General features: G+C 36.6%; 1 protein-coding gene across 1 annotated transcript; it reads left to right on the forward strand.

The window, feature by feature from the left end:
- Positions 1 to 890: 890 nt before the first annotated feature.
- Positions 891 to 24,503, forward strand: LOC144452461 (substance-P receptor-like). Its single transcript, XM_078143559.1, has 4 exons — positions 891 to 1,212; positions 21,340 to 21,752; positions 23,416 to 23,514; positions 24,279 to 24,503. Exons 1-4 carry the CDS (start codon positions 891 to 893, stop codon positions 24,501 to 24,503), a joined length of 1,059 nt encoding a protein of 352 aa, XP_077999685.1.
- Positions 24,504 to 24,852: the final 349 nt, after the last annotated feature.

Genomic DNA, 24,852 nt, shown 5'->3' on the forward strand with positions numbered 1-24,852 from the left:
GACGTTCTATTAGAGACACATATAAGGTATGATGCTATCACAAAAACGTTACATGATATTCACCGAATGAATGCAATAGCCATTCGGAGTATCGTAACAGTTCTTTGAGAAAGGTCATGGGAACAAACATTGATTATGTTGTCGAAATTATGTTTCCCTGCCCAGCAATATTGAGAAAAATGGTCGAGATTTTAATTGTTTATTGTTTATTGTTTATGGCGTTTATTGTTCTGTGTGAGTGGTACTTGGCTATATTTATTAACTGTATTATCATTGTTGTATTGTTATCTGTAGACTTCCATCACAACATATCATCAGCGGTCGATGTTGGCCTATATTACATAAACCTTACATAATGTGTGGTTGACGTCACGACTTGGGATTTTTAAGGAAATTACGCTTCAGAGAGGAGAACAGTCTTGCCACTTCAGAATTAATTGAAAGCTAAATAGAAAATGCGTATCTCAATATCAATCGCAATAGACTTCGACGTAAAGAAAACAAGTCTCGCGAGATAACGCGACGAGACAGTGATACTAGAACGAAACTAAATGTGAATTTAATAGCAGCATTCCCGGCACTTTGTGTTATAACGTGTGTGGCACTATTGGTTGTAGCATCGGCAGCTGTGTAATCTACTGGAGTATACGTCCATGCCACCAACTTTTACAAATGGAATAAGCATTGCAGCGACATTCTATCGAAAACTCGTGTTTTATGAAAGCCTGGTGGCAAACCCTAATCTTCGGTGATTATACGACTTTCATTAACTGTTTTCAAGGGACATCACTGATCGTACTATAAATCTCCGACCACAAACAGTTCGTACCCACAAAAGATTTAACACTACATACGGTTGTAGATACAGCTGGGGCTTCTGAAAGCAAAATATGACGAACAACACCACGAGTAACATTACTGATGATTACCACCCATCGCCTGATTTTGATCCCGGACCGACTTGGTTGATTGTGTTGAAGATCGTGCTTTATGCGATAATTATTATCGTGACAATCGTCGGCAACTTTATCGTTATCACTATCGTTTTCAAGAACCGTACGATGCGAAATGTGACCAATTATTACATCGTTAACTTGGCTATTGCTGACCTTCTCATTGCATCCGTAACGATGTGGATGAACCTTGTTGACGGACTTACTAGAAGCTGGATATTTGGCGAGTTTATGTGCAAAATCTGCTTCACGCTACAAGGTAAGAGGAAAATACGTAATGTTTTCAATCTTTATTTCAAGCTCTCTCATTTCCTGACTGTATGTTATTTATGCAGTTGTAAATTCATGAATCACAAAAAAAACCCACCAAAATAACACAATTCTGATTTAATTATTTCAAACCATCTCATTTCATGAAATTATCTTGATTCGTTCTGCTGTAAAATCCTGGAATATCAAAGCAAAATAATTAAAATTAGCCACATTTCAGTTCTTTTAGAATGAAATGTTCGCTTTAGTGCGGTTCACGTCATACACAGTAAATTCTGTCTACATTCTGCTGGTAATATAAACTTTGTTTAAATCGACGTGCGGTGAAGTATTCTATGCAATGTGCATACACGACTCGCCACGTTCAACAAACAAATTATTGGGTCCGATAGTAACACTCACGTCTGTTTCAAACATTTCCACATCCAATTAATGTACATAAAGCGTCAAAATGTTAACGAGCGCACGCGTGACTCGTTCTAAAATGAAGATTCATAAATTTGGCAGTTGGAACTGCATACCAAACTTAAAGTGGCTATATAGATAACAATTGGTTACTTATTAGTTATTATTTTTATTTTTAACCACTTAAGCAAATTTACTATGCTTTTCCTAATAATAATATGAAACAACATTGACTTAGAAAGCTGATAGCAAAAGCTTTCAAGTTTTTTTAGTGTATGTATGTATGTATGTAGAAATGCATAAGGAACTAATAAACCAGTCCGTATATATAGCTGTTAAATCCGACGTTTCGAATAAATATTCTTTTTCAAAGGAAAAATTGGCGAGACAGAGAAATGCCAGGTGAAAACCCGAACATTTCTAAATATAATGGAACAAAACCGCGCGTGATATAAATAAACGGTTGTACGTGGGATAAGTTCTTAAATTCGTACGCACCTAATAGAGCCCAATAGAATACGCCTGAAATTTAAAAAAATACCCAATAATCATGATAATTAGATTGGGAAAGCAACAGATACATACGCATACATCGCCGTCCATATGTATGTATGTATGTATGTATGTATGTATGTATGTATGTATGTATGTATGTATGTATGTATGTATGTATGTATGTATGTATGTATGTATGTATGTATGTATGTATGTGTGTGTGTGTGTATGTATGTATGTGTGTGTGTGCGAGTGAGTGTGTGTGTGTGTGTGCGCGCGCGCGCGCGTGCGTGCGTGCGTGCGTGTGTGCTTGCTTGCGTGGGTTGGTTTTGGGTGGGAGGATGGATGGATGGATGGATGGATGGATGGATTTAAGTGATTTGTAAACAAACATGGTAAATGCAAGTAATCATTATGTCATGTCCAGCAGTCTGCGTATGTATCTGTTGCTTCCCCATATATTGAAACATAGCCGTCCATAAATAGTTTGATTACTTGTGTTTAATTACGATTAGATTGTGTTTACCCATTTAGCTCATAAATCACTTCGTGCACGTCCATGACAATTTTTTACCCAGTTGCCTTGTCTTGAATTGTTTTGTATCATGTTAATCTTGTAGTTACAAACATCGATTTCGTCCATGTTGTTCCACATGTACTTTCAAGTAAAAAAACATGCTAAGGTTGTATTATTGATTAAAAATGTAAAATGAATACTCATACGTCATTCATATGCCCTCATATTTTGAACACGTTACATTGTCAAATGATTCCTGAAAAAAACAACTCAATAGCGCGTTACAAACGAATTTCATGGTTTGAATATAAAAAATGGGGATTCTAATGCTAAAGTTGTTGTTCATATCCTGGAAATGTATAGCAAATGTAGTCAAATGTGAACATTGTTTGAATAATAAAAACTATCGAGCTGTGTTAGCTGTAGTTATTGACGCCCGCTTTGACAAATACATATTCTACGTGCTACTGGCAAAGCATTTCGATTTTCTGTTAAAATTGTTGCCAGTCCAACAGATAAGAAAGAAAAGTATCATAGTTTGTAGTTAAGTTATTACTTGTCAACAATTCTGTGATGGTGATTTTGACGACATTGGCGCAACGTTGCAGATGTCGTCTGCACAATAACGTTCACTTTTTATAGCTGTTTGGTTAATAAAGCGTACTCAACAGTCTGACTGTATGTTATTGGCAAAGTGGTAAAGGTAGTACATTTTATTGCAATTCAAATCTGCCAGTCTAATCACACGGTCAATTAAGAGAAGCAAGTTTTTGTGCAAGTTAATTTTTCACCACTGAATCATTAGAAACAGAGTTGAATAGTATTTGACCATTTAGCGAAGAACATAATTTCTATTATAGAACATAATTTGTCTGTACTGTGCTGTTCTATAAAAATATAAGTACATTTGTATGTCCTTCTCGGAACGCTGTGACGCTAGGAAAGGTGTAACGTTATGGTGAACGCTGTAGTATAGTGTGAAGCAAAATGTAGGGGAGTATTTTTGGCGTTGCTGATTTACAAACGTGCTCTAGAGCTCTGCCAAGGAAAGGGTCATTTGGTGTCATTGCCTAGGGTGTAGTTATTGTGGTTGTCCTTGCAGTGACTTTTTTATGCTGTGCTGTTCATTAATTACACGATGTCACGGTCATGTAATGCGAATTGATGTTATGTGATTTAATATCACGTGATGTGATTTGATGAGCTGTTGTAAAACGATGTGATGTACTCTGGTTTGACAAGATGGGACTGTGACGTAATGAGATGCAATGTAGTAGAATCAATTATGATGTTATGCGGCATAATGGTGATATCATGCGTATGTTCGCTTGAAGCTAAAGTTTCTTTGAAATCAATGTGAATACAAATATATGAAATCATCATTCGTTTTCATTGAGATAAGGTTATTCAAATACAACGAAAGTCAGTTGACTTGAAACCAAGCGTCGTTTGTCGCAAAAAACACTTACAGGCTACATTATAACATTTCATCGTGTGCTCGACAAAAACCTTGGTATTAACACTCCTTTTTTTCATTGTCTCGCATGACATAAATCTTACCAGCATAGCTGCATTTTTTGTGTGTGCGTTAACATTACGTAGATTGTCACCAAATCACATACGTTGTAACTGCATATACTTTTTCGAGCCTGTCAATGGATTAAAATGTAATAACAATTTAACCTCATCAATTTTTGCCTTGCCAGACGATAAAATGTAGCAATATTAATGAACTTTTTGTCGTCCCAGACGATAAAATTAAGCAACGTTGATATGCTATTTGTAGGACCAGACGCCGACTTATTTAATTGAAATGGCTTCAATATTGTGCAACTGTATGACACAGAGGATGAGTCGCTTGAGTAGACATGATTGGTTGGGTGAGCGTTAAAGGTCGGGTCAACGTTAAAGGTCGTGGGAACACACACTACATGGACTTCTGTCTGATAAGGTGTCTTGTTGTGAAGATGGATACAAGCCGTACAAACATGAAACCGGTGAAAACACACAGACATTCAGATTAACCACTTATAAATATTAACTCAGATAGCATGACACACACATTTAATGGAAAATTTCAATTAACATTTAAAATTGATAAGCTAATAATCGAATATACTACAATGTCTTCCTGTGTAAACCAAGACAACTATTAGTAGTTCATACCAAAATTTGTGAGGTATAATAACGATAAAATGCTTTAATCCGGCAAGGGAAATCACTTGAGTGCTTCAAGCAGAAATATTTCGTATAGGCTAGATTGGCTTTAAAACGAACAGATTGACAAATGACTATTGTGGGGAGGGAGAGAGAGAGAGAGAGAGAGAGAGAGAGAGAGAGAGAGAGAGAGAGAGAGAGAGAGAGAGAGAGAGAGAGAGAGAGAGAGAGAGAGAGAGAGAGAGAGAGAGAGAGAGAGAGAGAGAGAGAGAGAGAGAGAGAGAGAGAGAGAGAGAGAGAGAGACAGACAGACAGACAGACAGACAGAGAGAGAGAGAGAGAGCGAGAAAGAGAGAGTATGTGTGTGACAGACAGACAGACAGACAGACAGACAGACAGACAGGCAGGCAGACAGACAGACAGGCAGACAGACAGACAGACAGGCAGGCAGGCAGACAGACAGACAGGCAGGCAGGCAGGCAGACAGACAGACAGACAGACAGACAGACAGACAGACAGACAGACAGACAGACAGACAGACAGACAGACAGACAGACAGGCTGGCAGGCAGGCAGACAGACATATCTGTAGACACACCCATACTCAGTCACTGCATGTGTTAAGAAAACACACCGCGTTTTAAAAAGCTTCGCTATGTTTTCCATCCTTCTTGCCTCTGAAATTACTGCAAAACGTTAAAGGCTATATTTCCCGTTTTCTCTTAATTAAGGATTCTGCTTTCAGAACTCTACCCACCATTATGTGTGTATGGACAAATTGACAGCTGAAGGGGCATATTAAAGTCTGGCTTGCTAATGATCACGTGCGATTATTCAATTACCAAGAACAAAATTATTAATAAAAGAAGAATCGAGAAAGCAGAAATTATCGACTTTCATTTCCATAGCCTAAGGGGGTAAATTTTGCAAACGGTTTTCCATCAACAGAAGTGTCGTCTTGTCGCTAATAATTAAATCTCTCACCGAAATGTCTTATTGACGTTTCCGGTGTAAAAGATGGAAATTATTACTGCACAGTGAGATATATTTTATACATATAGAATCTACTTGTCGCCATATTACGACGTGTTATCCATAGTGTGATTAATAACATGTATATAACTTATCAGAATGATTGTTTACAGATGCTATCGTGTAACAGTGGTATGCACTCTATCGCAGTTGTAGTACACCCATGATTTATATCTATGACTTCCATACAAACACAGAAAACAAAATAACCACCGAGACCATGATTCAGTTATATTTATACCGTGCACAAACAGAGTTGTACGCATTCGAACTGAAAATATTGAATTTGCATCTTGGTCGTTTCACATCACAAGGCGTGTGACCTACGTCATTACTTCCACAGTGCTCGAAATATGAGTCCATCGTTGCCATTACTTTCGCATATATTTCACGGTTTATTAAGTGTATGCATATATGCTTATATTTCTCACCAACGTTTTTCTTCATTCAACGGATACTCGTCATTGACTCGTAGTTTTAAAACCCCTTATGTTACTTGTATTTTCCTCGGCTTTGAGAAGAAATATATCAGTGAATAAAATCTAATTTTCACTCAAATGAGTTTATAAAAAAAATCGAATAAAAATTGAATAATCGATCCTTGAAGCTTAGTCAGATTCAGGATGAGTATTAGAATGGTTAGTCTACTTACAAATTATTTTAAACATATTTGCAACAGTGATAAGATATACGATGAACCAAAGATTTCGCGGAATTAAAATCAAATGAAGTGATTGAGGGAGAGTATTGAAGAATAAAAGTAATTGACAGAAGAAGCAACACTATGTAAAATAAAGTCTGGTATCATGACATGTGCAAAACATGTTGTTTCCTTTGACTTAACAAATTTGTATTATCAATAATCCATATTGTGATTTTTCAGCATTTGTTAATTACTTTGCTTATAGCTTTATTTCAGATTTTCATTTTATTTTTCATTTTGCTTTGAAATGTCAAGTTAAATGATAAGTAGTGAGGAATCAAAAGCAACACGGTCCTTGTTTCTCAGACTTAAGAGACTACGTCATTTTATGTAAATTATTATGCAAATTATTCGCCAACTTTAAGCAACTATCTGTTGAGAAGATTCAATAGCGGGCTTGCTGACCAGCCATCTTGTAAATACTGTAGAATGACTGGCAAATATTGTGAGTGTATACACATTGTTAACACCACTTTATAGATACTGTTGTTGTGGTGGTAGATGTTAAATCGTCAATAGTTTGAAACTATAATGTTCTTCTACTATCAGTACATTTTAGTTTGAAACTATAATGATTAATACATAAGTCATCTTCTTCCAATTTGGATTTAGTAAATACCAAGTGGAAGAAGAGACCCTTTGTAATCACAATGCTAAAAGTATGTGGGGTAATAACTTTGCTATGATGGTGTTCACTAACCTTAAGAATTTTCTCACTCCACATCTGCTGCCACCCTCTAACTTCTAAGGTCCTCATCCAGTTGCAGAATTTTCGATTTCTGATTTACTTGTTTACTTAACATATTGTTGTCACTATTTCATTTGATGCATGCTTCACAAATATGATATCATCAAACCGATCGATATTCCAACTTTTGAAGTTTTAATGCCCCTTGTCTTGGATTTTTGTGTACAAGCTATTGCTTGTGGAATCGGTTTAATACCACTCAGTTTACAGTCCAGTAGCACCCTTGAAACTTGCACTCACATTGTCACTTGAAAGAATTCAAGTACGCAGTTATTGTCTGTTCTGTAACTTGCACTAACAACTGCCTTTAATTTGACCGCTTCACTGTCTTCTTGTTTTAACAGTAAGTTCTAACTTTTCCACATTTAAACGTATTGTATCCACTTTGTGTATGATTTTCCAAGTTCCCTACGAGCAATTTATAAATCGTACCATGTCCAAAATTATCAGGAGCAATACTTATGAGTAAGCTTAGTCCATCCAGTTGTGTTTTGCCATGATGCAGCGCTTGATCATTACGTTTTACTTGTCGTTCACATATTATCGGCTGGGTTTACCACTACCTTGTTCCTTTGTCTATCTTCACTTTTATAATTCACATCTTTGAAACAAAAGAATATTAGAAAATATAAGGTTGAGATGTTTTGTTATACAAATACGCTTATACATAGTAAACTAGTGTATACTTGTAATTTCCCAGTTTAATCAGATTTTAACTTTGAATTTATCGACCTTCACCATCGACGTGTTCAAGTCAAGTCAAGTTGGCACAGTAGTACGGCCTTAAATCAATTCTTCTCAGACAATTGCTAGTCTAGTAGTAGTACCACCCGGTGTCACTAGCCGGCCCTCACTGGAAAGGTTACTGCCACCGAGCCGAGGTGGCTCTTGCGATTCCTCACCTCCTCGCCCGAACGGCTAGTGCCTCCACTCCGATATTTTCTCGTCGCTGAACATTACCCAACAAATAAATTACACAGAACTCATTAAAAGCTTCCATTCTACCGTAAAACACCAAATGGAAACCTAGTATTTCATTTCTCGTGCGGTGGTACCACTGCACTAGACACTCAATCTCAACTTCCGATATAGTGATACCAGCTGACACGGAAGTAATGAAATACTCGCAATTTTACTCTACTACCCAAACGATATATCGACTATGAGTGCCAAATTGTTGAATACCGTATATCATTGTTTGCATTTTTACCAAAAAATAACAATTATGGAACAAGAAATTGTTTTACAATGATGAATATAAACAAAAACAGACATCGTAGTATTTATATGAGGGAAATGAACGGCCTCGTGAATCAACTTACCTCGCAACTAGATCTAGTTTACGGCCGGTTACAGACGCGTTACGGCACTGTAACCACCTCTTCCATGGGGAACAGGACATACCTCAAACGGACAATCAATAACAGCGCCGAGTATGTAATTTTTTCATCAGAATCCATTTCATAAACAAACTAGTGCAAGTCAACATTGTATAAACAACAGCCGTAAATATATCGTCTGCGAGTGTCGTCTGCAAATAAATCCCATGGTTCAGCGCGCGAGGATAATCACGCGCATGCGTAGTTTGGTTTGCAAGTCCGCTATTCTAATGCAATCCGTGTTCAGCACATTGACAATTGTATACCTTGTATGCGTTATCCCCTATTTTAGAAATACATTATATCATAGGATGACGACAATATCGTAGGATTAGCATGACATCTAGGGAAAACAATTCATTACAATTCGTTTTGGTCATAAGTGGACACATTTTGGACAGTGTTCACTCATTTAACCAAATCAGGGTTTATTTATTTATTTTATTTTTTTATTTATTTATTTATTTATTTATTTATTTATTTATTTTATTTATTTATTTATTTATTTATTTATTTATTTACCGGATAACCAACGGGAGCTAGTCCCATTTATAGGCTCCTTTGTGTCTGGACTATCGACGCTATCTACAGTCATGGCAGCGACAACGACTCTTGTTCACGAACAGAGCATTTCTTTTATGATGAAAGTTATTCAAGTGGGAGGGGGCTAAGAACATGCCAGATGTGCAGAGAAACTGGGAAAGGGCTTCTTACCAGGAATCCAATAAAAAGACGATAGAGAGGAGGAATAGGAGAGGCAGAGAAACAAGGGTGATTTTTTATATTTGTTTGTGTTTAAAAAAAATCGACCGATCGACCGACCCATAGTTGCCATGAAAAAGCTATGAGAAACATAAAAAATTGGGCCACCCTTATAAATAATTTCGCCTTTTCCAGCTGCCATTGTACACGGTTCAAACATGGTTCTTTCATCTGGAACCTTTTTCACGACGCATCATCACGTGACATACTTGCAATGTCCTCCTTTACCTTTCAAAGGTAAACAGGCATTGCTTTTAAACAGCAAAAGAACATTCGATTACAAAAGCATACGTTGACATTTCAAAAGCTTTCGTAACCATCATAATTAAATTTCATACACAGTACATATACTAGCGATTTTAACAGTGAAAGAATAAACTGGACTCATATACTCCTCAAGTACTTAATAGCATGTGTAGTAAAATCCAAACATATGTACAAACTCCAGAGTAATTAATTTTCAATCAGTGAAAACCTACTTCATGGTATGATCACTGCTTAGGTGAGTTAAACCTCATACGGCGCGGCGACAGCATTATTCCTATATGTGTGTACAGCGGCAGTGAAGTGTACATGTCTATGGGATGATGACGTGACAGCAAAGAATACATTGAAGTGTCACTAGGTTTCTTGTATTGATGAAATATGATACGGTGCATTGCCATATACCCATAATTACGTCATCTGTATAGCTATGTGATTAAGGTGTCTCTCCTACCTTAGTACAGCTTAGATGTAAGTATGACACAGTTTGTAATGTGCCTATAATCATGTCTAAGTGTATTGCTATGGAGAATTCGTAAACCAAATTTGTTGTAGCTCCTCTCACCCTCTCTTCCCAAAACATGTTAAGCCCCGCTAAATGAAACTCGAGCATTATTTTAGCCACCCCTTCTGTCACTTGCACTAAAGTGGATATATAACATTCTGTGGTACAATATATGATACATTAAAATAACAGTGATAGCCAACAACAATAATACTCCGAATGAGATTACTTTCCACAGGATGTGGATTTCACACGCATACGGAGATGTCTCTAATTAGCTCTAACCTTTCCGGGGTTATCCTATCAGCTCCCCCCCCCCTGCCCCCCCCCCCCCCCGCAGGCTACGGTACTGATTATTAAGTCAGTGAATTTTCGACGCTTAATGCATGTCATTATGACGCTTGTAAGTGCGAGCAGAAGGTACACATTGACAGCTTTGTTCATTCCTTATCGATACTATATCTTGCCATCTGTACACACATTCTACTAGTAATTATGAAAGCACGTCACCACTGACCCCATTTTTGAAATATCAGAAATCTAGTGACGGAGGTATCCAATCTGTTATAATTTCGTTCAGTCGCTAATTTTTTCATATTTTGATATTGAATGAAAATTGATATGGGACTAATGGATTCTTGAATGTTGTACGGATATGTTTCTAAATATGTTACATAGCGATATGTTATCGTTGCCCCTGGTGATAATTTCACTTTGTTGTATGACTTATTTGTGGTTCAGTTCACAATGTAAATGGACAATCATCTCAGATTCTCATTTTAATTTCACAAGTCAATATTAATAAGCTATATATGTCTTGTATTCATATAGGCTAATATATATTGGGTACATACATACATACATACATACATACATACATACATACATACATGCATGCATGCATGCATGCATGCATGCATGCATGCATACATACATACATACATACATACATACATACATACATACATACATACATACATACATACATACATACATACATACATACATACATACATACATACATACATACATACATACATACATACATACATTCATACATACATACATACATACATACATACATACATACATACATACATACATACATACATACATGCACACACACACATACATCCATACATACATACATACATACATACATACATACATACATACATACATACATACATACATACATACATACATACATACATACATACACGCAATGCATACATACATACATACATACACGCAATGCATACGCGTAATGCATACGCGTAATACACTCAAACAAACGGTAGATAAATTCAAAGTTTATAGTGCTATATATATATATCATTTTAGCATCGGAGAATTCGTACAAGAGCTGATGTAAAACGCGTTTGACCGTATGTTCAACCGTATGGTTCGACTATGAAACACTCATACTCGAAATAATGATTATTATAACTTAGTAACAAGTGTACTACTCCAGTTTAATTGAATGTAATAGTATTTTTTAATGTAGCGTATTTATTAGACGTTAATTGCATACGTACACACTCTTGGTGAAGTGTTGGCGTGTGTGTTTAATATTGAATGTGTTATTTCAGCTTCCTGCATTGGTTTTTCCTCCAACGAGTGTATACACGGATTGCGTATTGTGTTGGCTATATGTCACTCAAAATCATTAATTTATTTCCAGCTGCTTTCAATAGTCAGTGGTATGTGTATTGTGTTCACTAGGCACGTGGCAGGATTAAGTTATTGCATCAACCGACTAACTATGTTAATAAAAATGCTTGTAGAGTTTAGATACATTTTCAGAAATTTCACATGAAAAGGATTTTACTTCACAGAGTGGGATGAAATATTTTTTTGACTCAGTTGTAATCAGATTCTCGCTACGGTAATGACGCAGCAGTGATTGTATATTGCTTTACAATTATTACCCCTGGCTCGGATGAGAACGGCACAACGGCCCTTTAGTCTTCCTCAACTCCCCGGGGAGCATACAATCCATTGCAGCCATTTAAGCACATAGGATTAAAGCATTCACATTGCAACCTACATCCTACCAGGTCCCCAATTATACAGCTGGGTTGACTGAGGTACATTCGTGGTTCAAATCTTGCCCAAGGACTTTAGCCACTGAGAAACAAACGGCAGGCAGGCAACAACACGGCTCGAACCTGCAACCCTAAGTTTGCATAGTTTGGGCGTACGGATGGACCTGTTTTATTGAAGAACACGTGATTCTACGAAAGTAAGGGACACATCAAAATGTTCTACAAATAACTTAGACTGCATAGACGGACTTTCCAGTTTTAAAACAAACATTGTCCACAAAGTATGCCTGCTTTGGAAACCCAAATTCAATATACTAAATACGTAATCTACTCTTTGTAATCAATTTGTAAACTGAGTGATGGAAGACTTTCACTAGGGGGAGGGGTTTGTACCCCTCTCAGATCACCATTCACCAGGAAGTAAAAACTCCAATTCACCATTTACCGGTATCTCCAGATATCACCTTCACCAAATATTCATGCAATTCACCATTCACCAGTAATCAATGCAAACTGTGAAGCTTTCCAACACTTTCCAAACAGTGTATCTACGAGTTAGGCCACATAACTGACAAGATATATCCCTTACTGTCTCTCTTTTCAGCACAACTATCCTTCTCATGATGTATATTTGATATTGACCTCTTCAGTAAGTAATTCAATGAATCCAAGTTGAAATGTGTTTATTTGTTTTTTGTTTATTTGGTTTCTGACTACAATACTTTAAGTGTGTGTTTTTGTTTGCTATTTGGGGGTCATGAAATAAACTTTTTGGGGGCTACTTATTTTATTTTTTGCAGGGGGTCATCAATAAAACCAGCGCTTTGGAGGGGAAGCCTCCGGCCACCCCCACCCCCACCCCAATGTTAAAAGTGTACACTCCCTAAACTATACATACAATGTCATGACATGATCTATCAGAGACAGGAAATATCAGCTGAGTACGGATGTCGTTATAGTTACACAATTAGTGTTACGGGCAGAATTAGAAGGTGATACTTCGCATTCAATCAATTTGGCAGATGATAACTGAAGTGAAAAATTCTTATTTGTCAAAATGGAATAGTCATGAACTGCTGCTTGGCAACGCATCCATCTACAATGACACTGCATAAATACTACATTTTGACATGCACAGCTACGTAAAACGTGTGTGTGTGTGTATGTATGTATGTATGTATGTATGTATGTATGTATGTATGTATGTATGTATGTATGTATGTATGTATGCATGTATGTATGTATGTACATGTATGTATGTATGTATGTATGTATGTATGTATGTATGTATGTATGTATGTATGTATGTATGTATGTATGTATGTACGTACGTACGTGTGTGCATTTGTGTATGTACCCAATACATATATACAGACAGACAGACAGGCAGACAGACAGACAGACAGACAGACAGACAGAGTAAGTGTACGTGTCTATATATTCAGACTCTCGAATACAACCGATAACTGATTCAATTCATTACATTAAGTCAACACAAATGGTTTATTTTACCACTCCAGAGTATCAAACTCTAAGTTTAATTTGACATCTGATTAATATTTTGTTTAAAGAACATCGAAATTGTCATGTGACCAAAATAATTTCAATGTATAATAATTACTCTTTGCATTTCAATTTCCCAGCGACAAAAAATGATTTGCAAGAATTCATGTCAATGCACCCCATGGCCCGGTTCACTACATCTGTCGGAATTATAGCATTTGCAGCTGTCCCCTTGCAAGTCAATAATATCGGGTTACCATCGACCCGTCGTTTTGATACAAATCAACATGTTACGGATGAAAACTTGAAGCGATTAACATTCCGTGAAACATATTTTTTCCCCGTGTTTGTCTTTCCTTTGTGAATATTATTTGTCGTTCTACTTCGCTAATCGTTGTGGCGCATTGATGACTTTATCAAGAATGGAATATTAATCGTGTCCATATTCTGAAATAGAATATTACAAATTTTACTGACAAATGCAGTCATATGTGTTCTTTGAAAAGGTTTTATGGCTTCCTTGTGGCTACTATTGTTGCATAGTATGCACTATTATAAATAATATATATATAAAATCCAAGGAATTAATTAAGAAGTTACAAGTAATTGAGTCTAAGGGCAATTAAGCACTGTTCTCCATATATATATATATATATATATATATATATATATATATATATATATATATATATATATATATATATATATATATATATATATATATATAGTGACGCTCTGCCACTGCGGTATAGAGCACTGTCTTAGCAGATTGATACTCACCGAGTTATATATATATATATATATATATATATATATATATATATATATATATATATATATATATATATATATATATAATTATATATATATATATATGACGTAGAATGACTAGAGAACATGTGTAGTCTTTATATTCTGTCTAAAGGCACTGACTTGGCTTGTGTGTGGTATAATATTATTCACATGGTTTAAACTCTAGCGACCATCAGTTACTCATGTAAAGACGAAGTCACCATGTTGGTTATTGACAAGCACGATGCGTAGCATCACTGCCTCTGTTTGGGTTCTTACAGCCATTCCAAGATCTATTCACTAGTTTGAAGTTGGCTTAATTGCATGACGTCAGAGTTCATTTGGAAGAAAAAGATGTTCCGTAAATCATGTAATTTTTTGTTCAAAAAAACATTAGCTGTGTTTGAGAGTCCCCTACTTTAATACTGGCTAGGTTTTCATGGCGTGGGACCCAGATGTACGGGTGGGTGAATCAGACTAAGGCAACACTTTAACTCTGCTCATTTCTCATACTTTAGATACATTTACTGATCTGTAGGAAAAACAAATAACTTTAACTGTAAATTGAATTGGCAACGACAGAAATATCTGAATAGCTAGGGAAGGGAGATAGTACACGTCAGTAGTGTTAGCCACCAATTTGTCGACGAGATCGAGAAACATTGGCCACTTACTGACAGCTCACGCTGAAGAATTGAAAAGATTTTGATTTATTTAGCATTATTTTACAAATAGATTGCAATCAAAGCCGCTGTAGCTTAAAGGGAGATTTTGAATTCAATCACAAAGAATTGAAAGGTTGGAATTGAAGACACATATATTCCAAGACACGTACATAATTACTTAACGAAGAATAAGCCTCAAGAACCAATTTATTTGTTAATCAAAATAGCTCAAATCACCCAAGACTTTGTAACATGAAAGCTTGTTCCTAACTTTTTTGAAAAGATAAATGAAATTTGGGGCTTACCATGGCCACATGCTTTTATTTTCCCATAAAGTCAACGCAGTATTTGGCAGCCATATTGGATTCTAAGTGACATCATTTTGACGACTATTTCGAAACTTCGTACTGTTACTCTAGATTTTTTTGGTTAATTTTAACTCAGAATGGGTTGGACCTTTCTTGCCCAAAGTATCAGTAAAAGTTTGAATATTTATATTATTTCCGGGGAGCATATTACATTAAATGTAACCGTCTTGTTTGTAAGCCTTAAACATAATACAGGTGAAATTGTTTATACTTGACCTTTGACGGCAGTCTTACAGAACTATGAACAATCATCGATTTGGTGATTCTTTTTGACGTTACAACAAATCCATGTGTGATATTGTTGATCTGCAGGTTTAACCTGCTCTCCCCAGACTTTACTAAATAGTAGCCTTACCGACGACTTGTCTTTGAATCATAGCGGGATGCATCAGACATATCATTCGTGTGTTTTGACAGTTATTTTTGACCACGTGACTGACTGCGTAGTGCATTTGAATTCAGTGTAACAATTTGATCCATTAAATTTGATCCATTATTTCCTCATAAATTTTTTTTGTATCAACATTTTCTGGTGCAATTTTGCCATCATTTTCGCGACTAACAGGCTGTAACTTTGAGGACAAATGACGACAATACGAATATTGATGACAAACATACAACATGTACTGTCAAATGCTTCTAAAGTGGGTCATTTGTTGCTGTAGTTTACGGATGATTTTGCTACCATGGTGACGAAAAGTCGAAAAAAATATTCGCGGTAGCTCCTTACCTATACTGAGTGTCATTCACATAGACTTCGACAAATAGTGGCACCGACGGAAATGAGGGTACATAATACTAAATGGCAATCGTTGCTTTAAGAGTTCAACGTAAGGATACTAACTTACTGTCATATTTTGAGCACGTATGTCACTAAAATTACCTCATCTCATCGATCAGGCCTACTGTGAAAATGCTAAAGTTTTAATCATTGTGTTTTACAAATCCAATCTTTGATATATTACCCTGTAGATATTTCAAATGGTTCCACCATTGTACGCAATTCAAAGACCGGAACGGAATGAATATGTACTACTGTTGATCCACCCAATCCTTCATTACAGGAAACGTGTTTGTCATAAAAAATGGATATTTTCGAGAAGATTTTTTGTCAATCTCATTTTTTGATTAAACTATAGGCTGATCCGTTTTATTGAATGAGATGATATTGGGTCTTTTGTATGCGTTGAAGAAATGCGCATGCGTAAAAAGTGACAGGCGTGAAATCTCATGACGGAGTTGAAGATTGCTTTATTCTTAAAATGATTGACCTCTTGCAAACAGATGACGTCATTGTTGTCTCTTTTCTGCATATACAGCTTTTTTACATTTTTGAAAAAAGAGCCCATCAATTCTGTGTGGTTGTTTTAGGCTTAAAATTTACTTTTAACAAGAATATTTTATAGTCGCGAGTACGTCACGGTGTGATTAGCATTTGGAGAACAAGAAATTTAATATATGCTGAACAAATAAATTTGATCCCAAATGTAGCCCCCTTCTCCTTGACTTTCTATATGTATTCGTGTATTTATGCATTTATAATATATAAATATGTAAATATTGTGTAAAAACTGATTAGATTGTTTTAAAACAATTGATTTGCACATCAAAGAGAAAGTGGTCCTTCTGCTGGGAGGGAATCGTGCCTGTGAATTCAGACGACTAAAGTGGTCTGAGCTCTGAAAGAGCTATTCTGCATGTTATAGGCAGATCTCTTCATCTAGTGTGCTAACCTTGTACATTTGGGACCTCTCTCATACGCTGTCAAGCTGTCAAAGGGGAACAAAGGCGAGGCTGGTTTATCTTAGCTGTTATGCACTGAGGACCCAGAAAAGTCATGTCACGAATCTTGCATCATGTGGCCTCTCCAAATAAAGATCTGGCATATTAAAAGAGGGCTGCTGTACATTGGGGAAAGATTATGCAAATTCAACAACAGTGTTAGCTAGGAGATTGTACAATTTTATCACGGCATTGTGTGGCCATTGTTTCAAGCGATGAGAGGCTCCTAACATTGTTTCCCATAATGCCTCGCAATGCTCAATCACACTCATGCACTGGCGCGCACTCACGCGTTATATTACTGCGCAGATTCTGTTACATGTCTAATTACATTCAAAACTACAAATTTCGCAAAAACTACTACTCTCGTGATTTCGTGTACGTGGATCGATCGCGCTCTCATTTGCACCATACAGGTATGCAAATTATATGTGTTTCCATGATTTTTGCACAGCTACAGGAGTACAGTACTACAGATACAAATAGTTTGTGAGCGCACTGATGCAAGTAGTCGCTGTAGCTATGTAATAGTAGACATAACACGGTATTTCAATTATAATATAAAGCACTGTTTTAGAAAAACACGATCCGTTCAATCATCGTGTAAAAGTTTCCTTTTTCCTTTTTTATTTTATTTTGGCTTGTTTTCATGCCAGACAGGATGGAAGGAAAGATGATATCTGACATATTTACAGAGTCAATCAACATAAATTCCATATTTACATTAGCCAATAATGACATAATACTAGTAAATAAAACTAACAATCACTCGAGCATGCAAATAAAATTGTAATCGTATTACCATGTCGACATATTGTGTGGTCTATAGCTCTCGAGAACTGTACATTTCCAGAAGTAGACAAATCGAAGTACTGACGTCACGTAATCATGACCCAACAATAGGGAACTTGCAAACCCGCCATATTGAATGTTGCATCGTGGGAAATGTGATAATAGATACTAATCAATTGGTATTGTAAACGATATCGTTACATTGTTTATAACCACCAATAATCAATTCATAGTCACTTTGACCAGTGTGAGAGGTTTATTTCATCTGTAGCTCCAGATAAGTTATTACGATAACCACAGATAATCCCATAGTCCTTCGTGTCTAAGCATGCTCAGTCTGGATTGCAAGTTCCCTATTTCATACACAGACTACAAATGAGAGAACCCATTTACCATTTGCGGTTAAAGCACAATAGTTATCATATTCCTAACCTCGGGGTCCCACACTACGTCTGGGCAGAAATTTGAATGATTTATGAACATTTTTTCCCATGTGAGCTCAGGTAAACCGATTTAAACGTGATAAATAAGTTGGGAGAACTTGGGTCTACGGTTTTCAGAGTGATCGCGACACGACGGATCATGTTTGTCAACAAATAAAAAGCTGACATGCGTAATTGGATAGCAAGTGAACTTGAAGGATTTGCGAAGGGATAGATCGAGCTTTCCATCATAACAATATATTTCAAGTATTGTCAAAATACACACCTAAATGTTATTGACCATATATTTATTTTCATTCTCGAGTGTACTTGAGTTATTAAAATAGGACAATACTGTACGACATATAACCTAAAGACTTGGCTATCTGTCATGACAATGTCTTTAACGTTCGCAAGAACATCTGTCGAGCCAGTGCAATGTGTGTCAAGCCGAAGAGCTATGTCTTTGGGCTATTTTAATACAAGGATGATTATTTTCAACCAGCAAATCCATAAGTTAATTTGTTGTGAACTGATGGAGAAAAATGCTGGGTATTTGCCCTTAAACATCAAAATTGTCTACGTTGTTATTACGTTTCTGTACAAAAACAGGTAATCAAATTGCCATAGTTTTATTACACAGTACAGGTATTAGAATAATCAGTGTTGCCCTACAGCATCCTACTTATCGTGATATGCGAGCCTAACACGGGCAGAGTCTGTGGTCTTCTTTGAGTACCAGAGCTGTAACTGTCAAGTTCGACCATTTTTGACCGACTTATCCCGAATAAATTCAAGTAACCATGTCTATAGACGAGCTATGCTAATGAAATTTAGATGACCTCTACAGGAGGAAATCTTTCTTCATCTAGTTAAATTCTCATTAGTCCAACTGTACATTTAATCTGTAAGGTGTTGCCATAAATTCTAACTGCTGTAGACATAGTGTTTTATTGGATGTGATACCCCGAGGGTGTTTGTAGTGCCTGTGGGGAGCTATAAATTGTCTTTGAAGTATAGGTCTAAAGGTTCAATTACATGTTTGCTTCAAGTCGAACGTGTTTTTTTTTTTTTTTTTTTGGGGGGGGGGGGGTATTTTCATGGTGTGTCTACCTAAGCACATGCATACTAATATAAACGTACTATTTTTGCTAAGACCACATCTTGAAACTATATGTTCGGAACAAGTGTGCATTGGTAATCTTCACATATTGAATTCAACCTTCATCAATATTGTAGAAGGCAAAAATTGATTCTGTTTCCTGTCAAATTGTACATTCATCACGCCACATATGATCGAACTGTATCACTTTAAGGGCATACAATGACATTCCACAAAGGTGCTGTGAGCTATTTTGTACACGTGGTGTCATACCATCACACTGCATTGTATTCCTTTATTCCACAGGGTTATATCTCACTCGCATCAATTCACATCACATTATGTCACGTTACACCACGTCGTATCACATCACATCACATCACATCACATCACATCACATTACACCGCACCACACACGTCAGTTGATTTACGTCCCGGCGGTGGCGCGCAGTCTCTGGATGGGTGGGTACCCATGCTTGTTAGCGAAATTTCAAATGTACCCCTTTTCCCGGAATATTTCAATGAAAAACACCTCCTTTTATTAATGAATCTGGAATTACTGCGAAAAACACCCCCTTATTTCCGAGAGGTTTTACCTTCAAGGACACCTAATCCATACATTACACGTGAACTGTTTGCCCTAATGTTAGGGTGATCTCAAAAGGTACCCCTTTTTACGATTCCACGGACCTAGATCATGGCCGGCCGACGAAAAACACCTCCCGTTTCAGTGAAATTTCTAACAAGCATGCGTACCCGCTTCGTCTGGGACAGCCACCACCGGGGTTTCCATCACTCATGTCACGTCACCTTCAAACCATATAAATATAAATTAGTATATACATTGAAAGCGGACGTGCAACACAAAACCTGTTGGTGTTCATTTTAATCCAATCACCTTTTTGTAATCTGGCAACATCTTAAGAATCCAAGCTTCAAATGTCTTATACTTAGTTCCCTAAAGGGGAACTATTACACATCCATGCATCGTTTCGTCCATGCGTCCGTCTGTGCATCAGTCCGTGCATCCAGCCATTTTCTTCTGCATATCACAGACACCTTTTTAATATCAATTTTATTACCACGAATTTCTTTCAAATCATGTCACCATTCAGTCACACAGAAATAAAGTATTTGAGAAGCAGTGTGGCTTCTGCTAAGACCTGTTTTGGTTACACATATCAACGATAACACATTGTACTGCACAATTTATTGAATATGTACCTTTTTAATTTCAACGAGTCATTGGCACAACTATTGAAAATGAACCAATTAAGGGATATATATATCAAGTATGGTAGCTTAGAATTGTGGATACTGATAATGCGTGTGGGAACAACAATCAAAAGACTTGCATTTTTTGCCCTTATTACGGAAAGCATTCATTAAATATATCGTTCTTTCCATTTCTCACTTACGTCAACTTCACACTATTGAAGAGTAATGCCTCTTCATCTATGAATTGCGTTTCCATAGAAACTATAAATAACCATAATTATGTAAAACTGTACAACCATATGTTTTTCTACGATTATGAAGTTTGCCAATTGGAAATTGATGGATTTTTATATACGTAAATTTACAAGGGAGTGATGCTTGTATATACACAATATGTAAATATATGTACGATTTATGCCCTAATACCTATCTTGTCTTGTCTTATCTTTTCTTGAAAGGTGTATCCGTTGTCTGCAGTATTCTGACTTTATCGGTTATCGCTGGTGATCGTTACTTCGCCATTCTGCACCCTTTGAGAGCACGTATCACGGAGCGAAACACCGGCATCGTGGTGTTAATTGTATGGGTTCTGGCCATTCTCATCAACATACCAATATTGGTGTATACCTACTACGAAGACTATACATGGGATGATGGTGTACGCCAAATATTCTGTATGGAAGACATCAACTGGTCAGACTCTCTAAATGAAGATATTTATACGCTAAGTTTATTCATTTTGACGTACGCCTTACCCCTAGGAATAATGTTGTTCGCATACTTTTCTATTGGACGTAAGCTGTGGATAGCCAGAATACCGGGGGAACGAATAGAGTCGACAACAGCCACACAGGATAAAACAAAACGAAAGGTAACATACGTTTGAGCTTCTTTGAATTCTTCACAACCTTTCTCGGTGAACCAGTACACTCATGTACTTCATCAGTGATATGAAGAATGCGTGATAAAATGATAATAAATCAAACTAAAATGGGAATTGCGTCCTACTAACACACACCCAGGTACAACACGGACGTGAACCTAAAACCGAGGGTTCATAGGTTCATTTGAGCCTAGGGTCATTTGAAACCTTAAAAATGTACTTTTCGATGGTATGCAAATTGTCAATAACTTTGCAATGTTTATTAGACAGCCACTATCTAAGGTGTATAGATATCATTTATTCCGCTGTGAATTTTATCCTATGACTATTCACCAGTTGTACCAATTCTCTGAGAAAGGTTGTATTTTACAGCTGAAGAAAGTAAGCTGTGCAGGAACAAAAGTCAGAACGGATACAATTGTGTGTGTGTCTCTTGCAGAGTGGATTTACACAGACACAGACAGACAGACAGACAGACAGACAGACAGACAGACAGACAGACAGACAGACAGACAGACAGACAGACAGACAGACGCACGCACGCACGCACGCACGCACGCACGCACGCACACACACACACACACAGCAATGTGACATACATGTATTGCAATTGTATGTTGTGGAGGGGGAGGGGGGAGGGTAAGATGATGTGCTGAAATTCAGTTTCATGCCTAAATCAACTCAAAACAAAAAGAAGGAAGAATACAAGTCGACGTTATCATCCGTTTATGGTATGTGTGGTCATGGAATTGTTAACGATATAGGAAACCATACTCGTTCAGAATTCTGACAAAAATTGAACTATTCGACTCTTTACGTTAACTTTCCATGTTTGCCCTGGCCTTAAATATAATATCAGATTTTCATAGGTAGAGATAATTTATTCATCGAACTGACTCAAGAGGTACATCAAATCTAATGATTACATCATTTAGTTTGCTATGTTTAACAATACTCAAGGGTTGACATTTCCATCATCACTGAATTTCAAGTACAAAGTGAGACTCAGTGTATCTTTTAATATAATGTATTTCTATATGCTTCGTCTGAACTCCAAGTTGTCATATCACACCAATTTAACTATCCGCTATGAAAATTACAAGGTCTGTGGAAACCGGAAATGCAATGGGAACCAATTGAGTTGAAACAAAAATCGTCAGGCTATTGCAAATATTGTTACATATTATCTTCTGGGTCGACAAAAATCGTTCTAAACTTTTGCTACATTTTCTTTGCATGAGTACCATTATCTTAACAGATAGTTGCCAAATCATATACATTGTAGCAACATATACTCTTTGTCAGGCATGTCAATAGACTAAAATGTAACAAATCATATACATTGTAGCAACATATACTCTTGCCAGGCATGTAAATGGATTAAAATGTAACAATTTATACTTCATTCTTTTGTCATGCCAGACAGTGAGATGTAGTGATGTTCATTAGATTTTCTCCCGGACCACGCGATAAGATTTAGCAATGTAAACTGTTTGTGGAGCCGGACAATAGAATGTAGCAATATTAGAAAGATGTTTGTTGAGGCAGAGACAAGTTTTGTTTCACATCATCACGTCACATTACACAGTCCCCAGTTTCGTTTGTTGCAACAAGCCACGATATTCACTGAAGCGCTCTTCTTTTTTTAAAGGTTATTCGAATGTTGATAGTTGTGGTGGTGACCTTTGCACTCTGCTGGCTCCCATATCAGATGTTCCAGGTGATTGATAACTGGGGACCTGAACTCGGCGTGAGTACAATTTAATTAGCATACCGTTATAGTAATAAGTCTGTGGAATTCCATAGTTCGAAAAAGTCAAACCTGGAAACGAAAGTTGACACTTTAATAAGACTGACATACAACGTTAAAGAATGAGGAAGTGTGGGAATTGTAAAGATGCGTGCGACAACATAGATGTCTTTATTGATTTGAATATTCCTTGTTGTTTCTGTACTTTAATCTATACAATATATATATGTGTGTGTGTGTACATATATATATATATATATATATATATATATATATATATATATATATATATATATATGTATATATATATATATATATATATATATATATTAATGTCATAATTTAGCGATTCCTTCTCTCTCTTCCCCCCCCCCTCTCTCTCTCTCTCTCTCTCTCTCTCTCTCTCTCTCTCTCTCTGTATATATCTGTCTCTTTCTGTCTTTTTCGCTCTCTCTGCCTCTCTCTGTCTAAAGAGGTGGAAACAAGACACATCGAAAGCCTGACACTTTCATAGGTATACAAAAAAACTATCATGTTATTTATTTATATATTATCACTTTCCACAAACTTACAAATTCACTTGGCCTGGTGTAGCAATTCTCGAAATCAAAACAGTGTAAATCATATATACACAAATATTTGAAAAAACAACACACCTTACATTCCCCTCAACCAAACGTCCATTGCATGTGGAAGCGAAAATTCGACTGGATCCATTCTGACGACAGTGAAATTAAAACCCTTGCAATTTTGTTATTTTCCAGGTTCCTTTCCTTGTGAAGCAAAAACTGTTTTCCTTCTGTCTGTGGTTAGGCCATGCCAATAGCGCCCTCAACCCCTTGATCTACTGTGGATTTAACGAAAACTTCCGACGTGGATTCGTACAAGTTTTCGCCTGTCGCTGTTGGAGAAAACAAAAGCAACATAGACAAATGAAGTCCTTTTACAACAGCCAAACTGATGGTACCGTCCTTGAATCCGTTGCTTGATGGAATACAGTGTATAAACCAACAAGAATGTAAGGCGTTCATATGTGTTAGCTAAATATCTACCACCTAACGGACTACATGTATTTCAACGTCTCGATAAAATATATTTAGCTATTGTCATGTCATTCAAGTTGTCACTGTCTGCAAAAAGTGACGTCATCATGTGGCGTGTCATGACGCCATTGTTATACATATATGGGCATTATTAGCGAAGGATACGTCAACATATACTCGCTTACCTTACCACAGCATCTGTACAGATTTCATTTTTAAAAAAAGTAAAGTAGCAATTTGAAGGTTGTGTTACAGAAGTAAAGCAAGAAAATATAACGGTGATTTTAAACTGTTC

The sequence above is a fragment of the Glandiceps talaboti genome, chromosome 22, assembly GCF_964340395.1.
Source record: "Glandiceps talaboti chromosome 22, keGlaTala1.1, whole genome shotgun sequence".
NCBI lineage: Eukaryota > Metazoa > Hemichordata > Enteropneusta > Spengelidae > Glandiceps > Glandiceps talaboti.

Bases quoted from the DNA above. Each gene is read 5' to 3' on its own strand.
- LOC144452461 (XM_078143559.1), top strand. From the start codon at position 891: ATGACGAACAACACCACGAGTAACATTACTGATGATTACCACCCATCG. The intron at 1,213-21,339 runs GTAAGAGGAAAA...TTTTCTTGAAAG, and splicing joins AATCTGCTTCACGCTACAAG to GTGTATCCGTTGTCTGCAGT. The intron at 23,515-24,278 runs GTGAGTACAATT...GTTATTTTCCAG, and splicing joins ACTGGGGACCTGAACTCGGC to GTTCCTTTCCTTGTGAAGCA.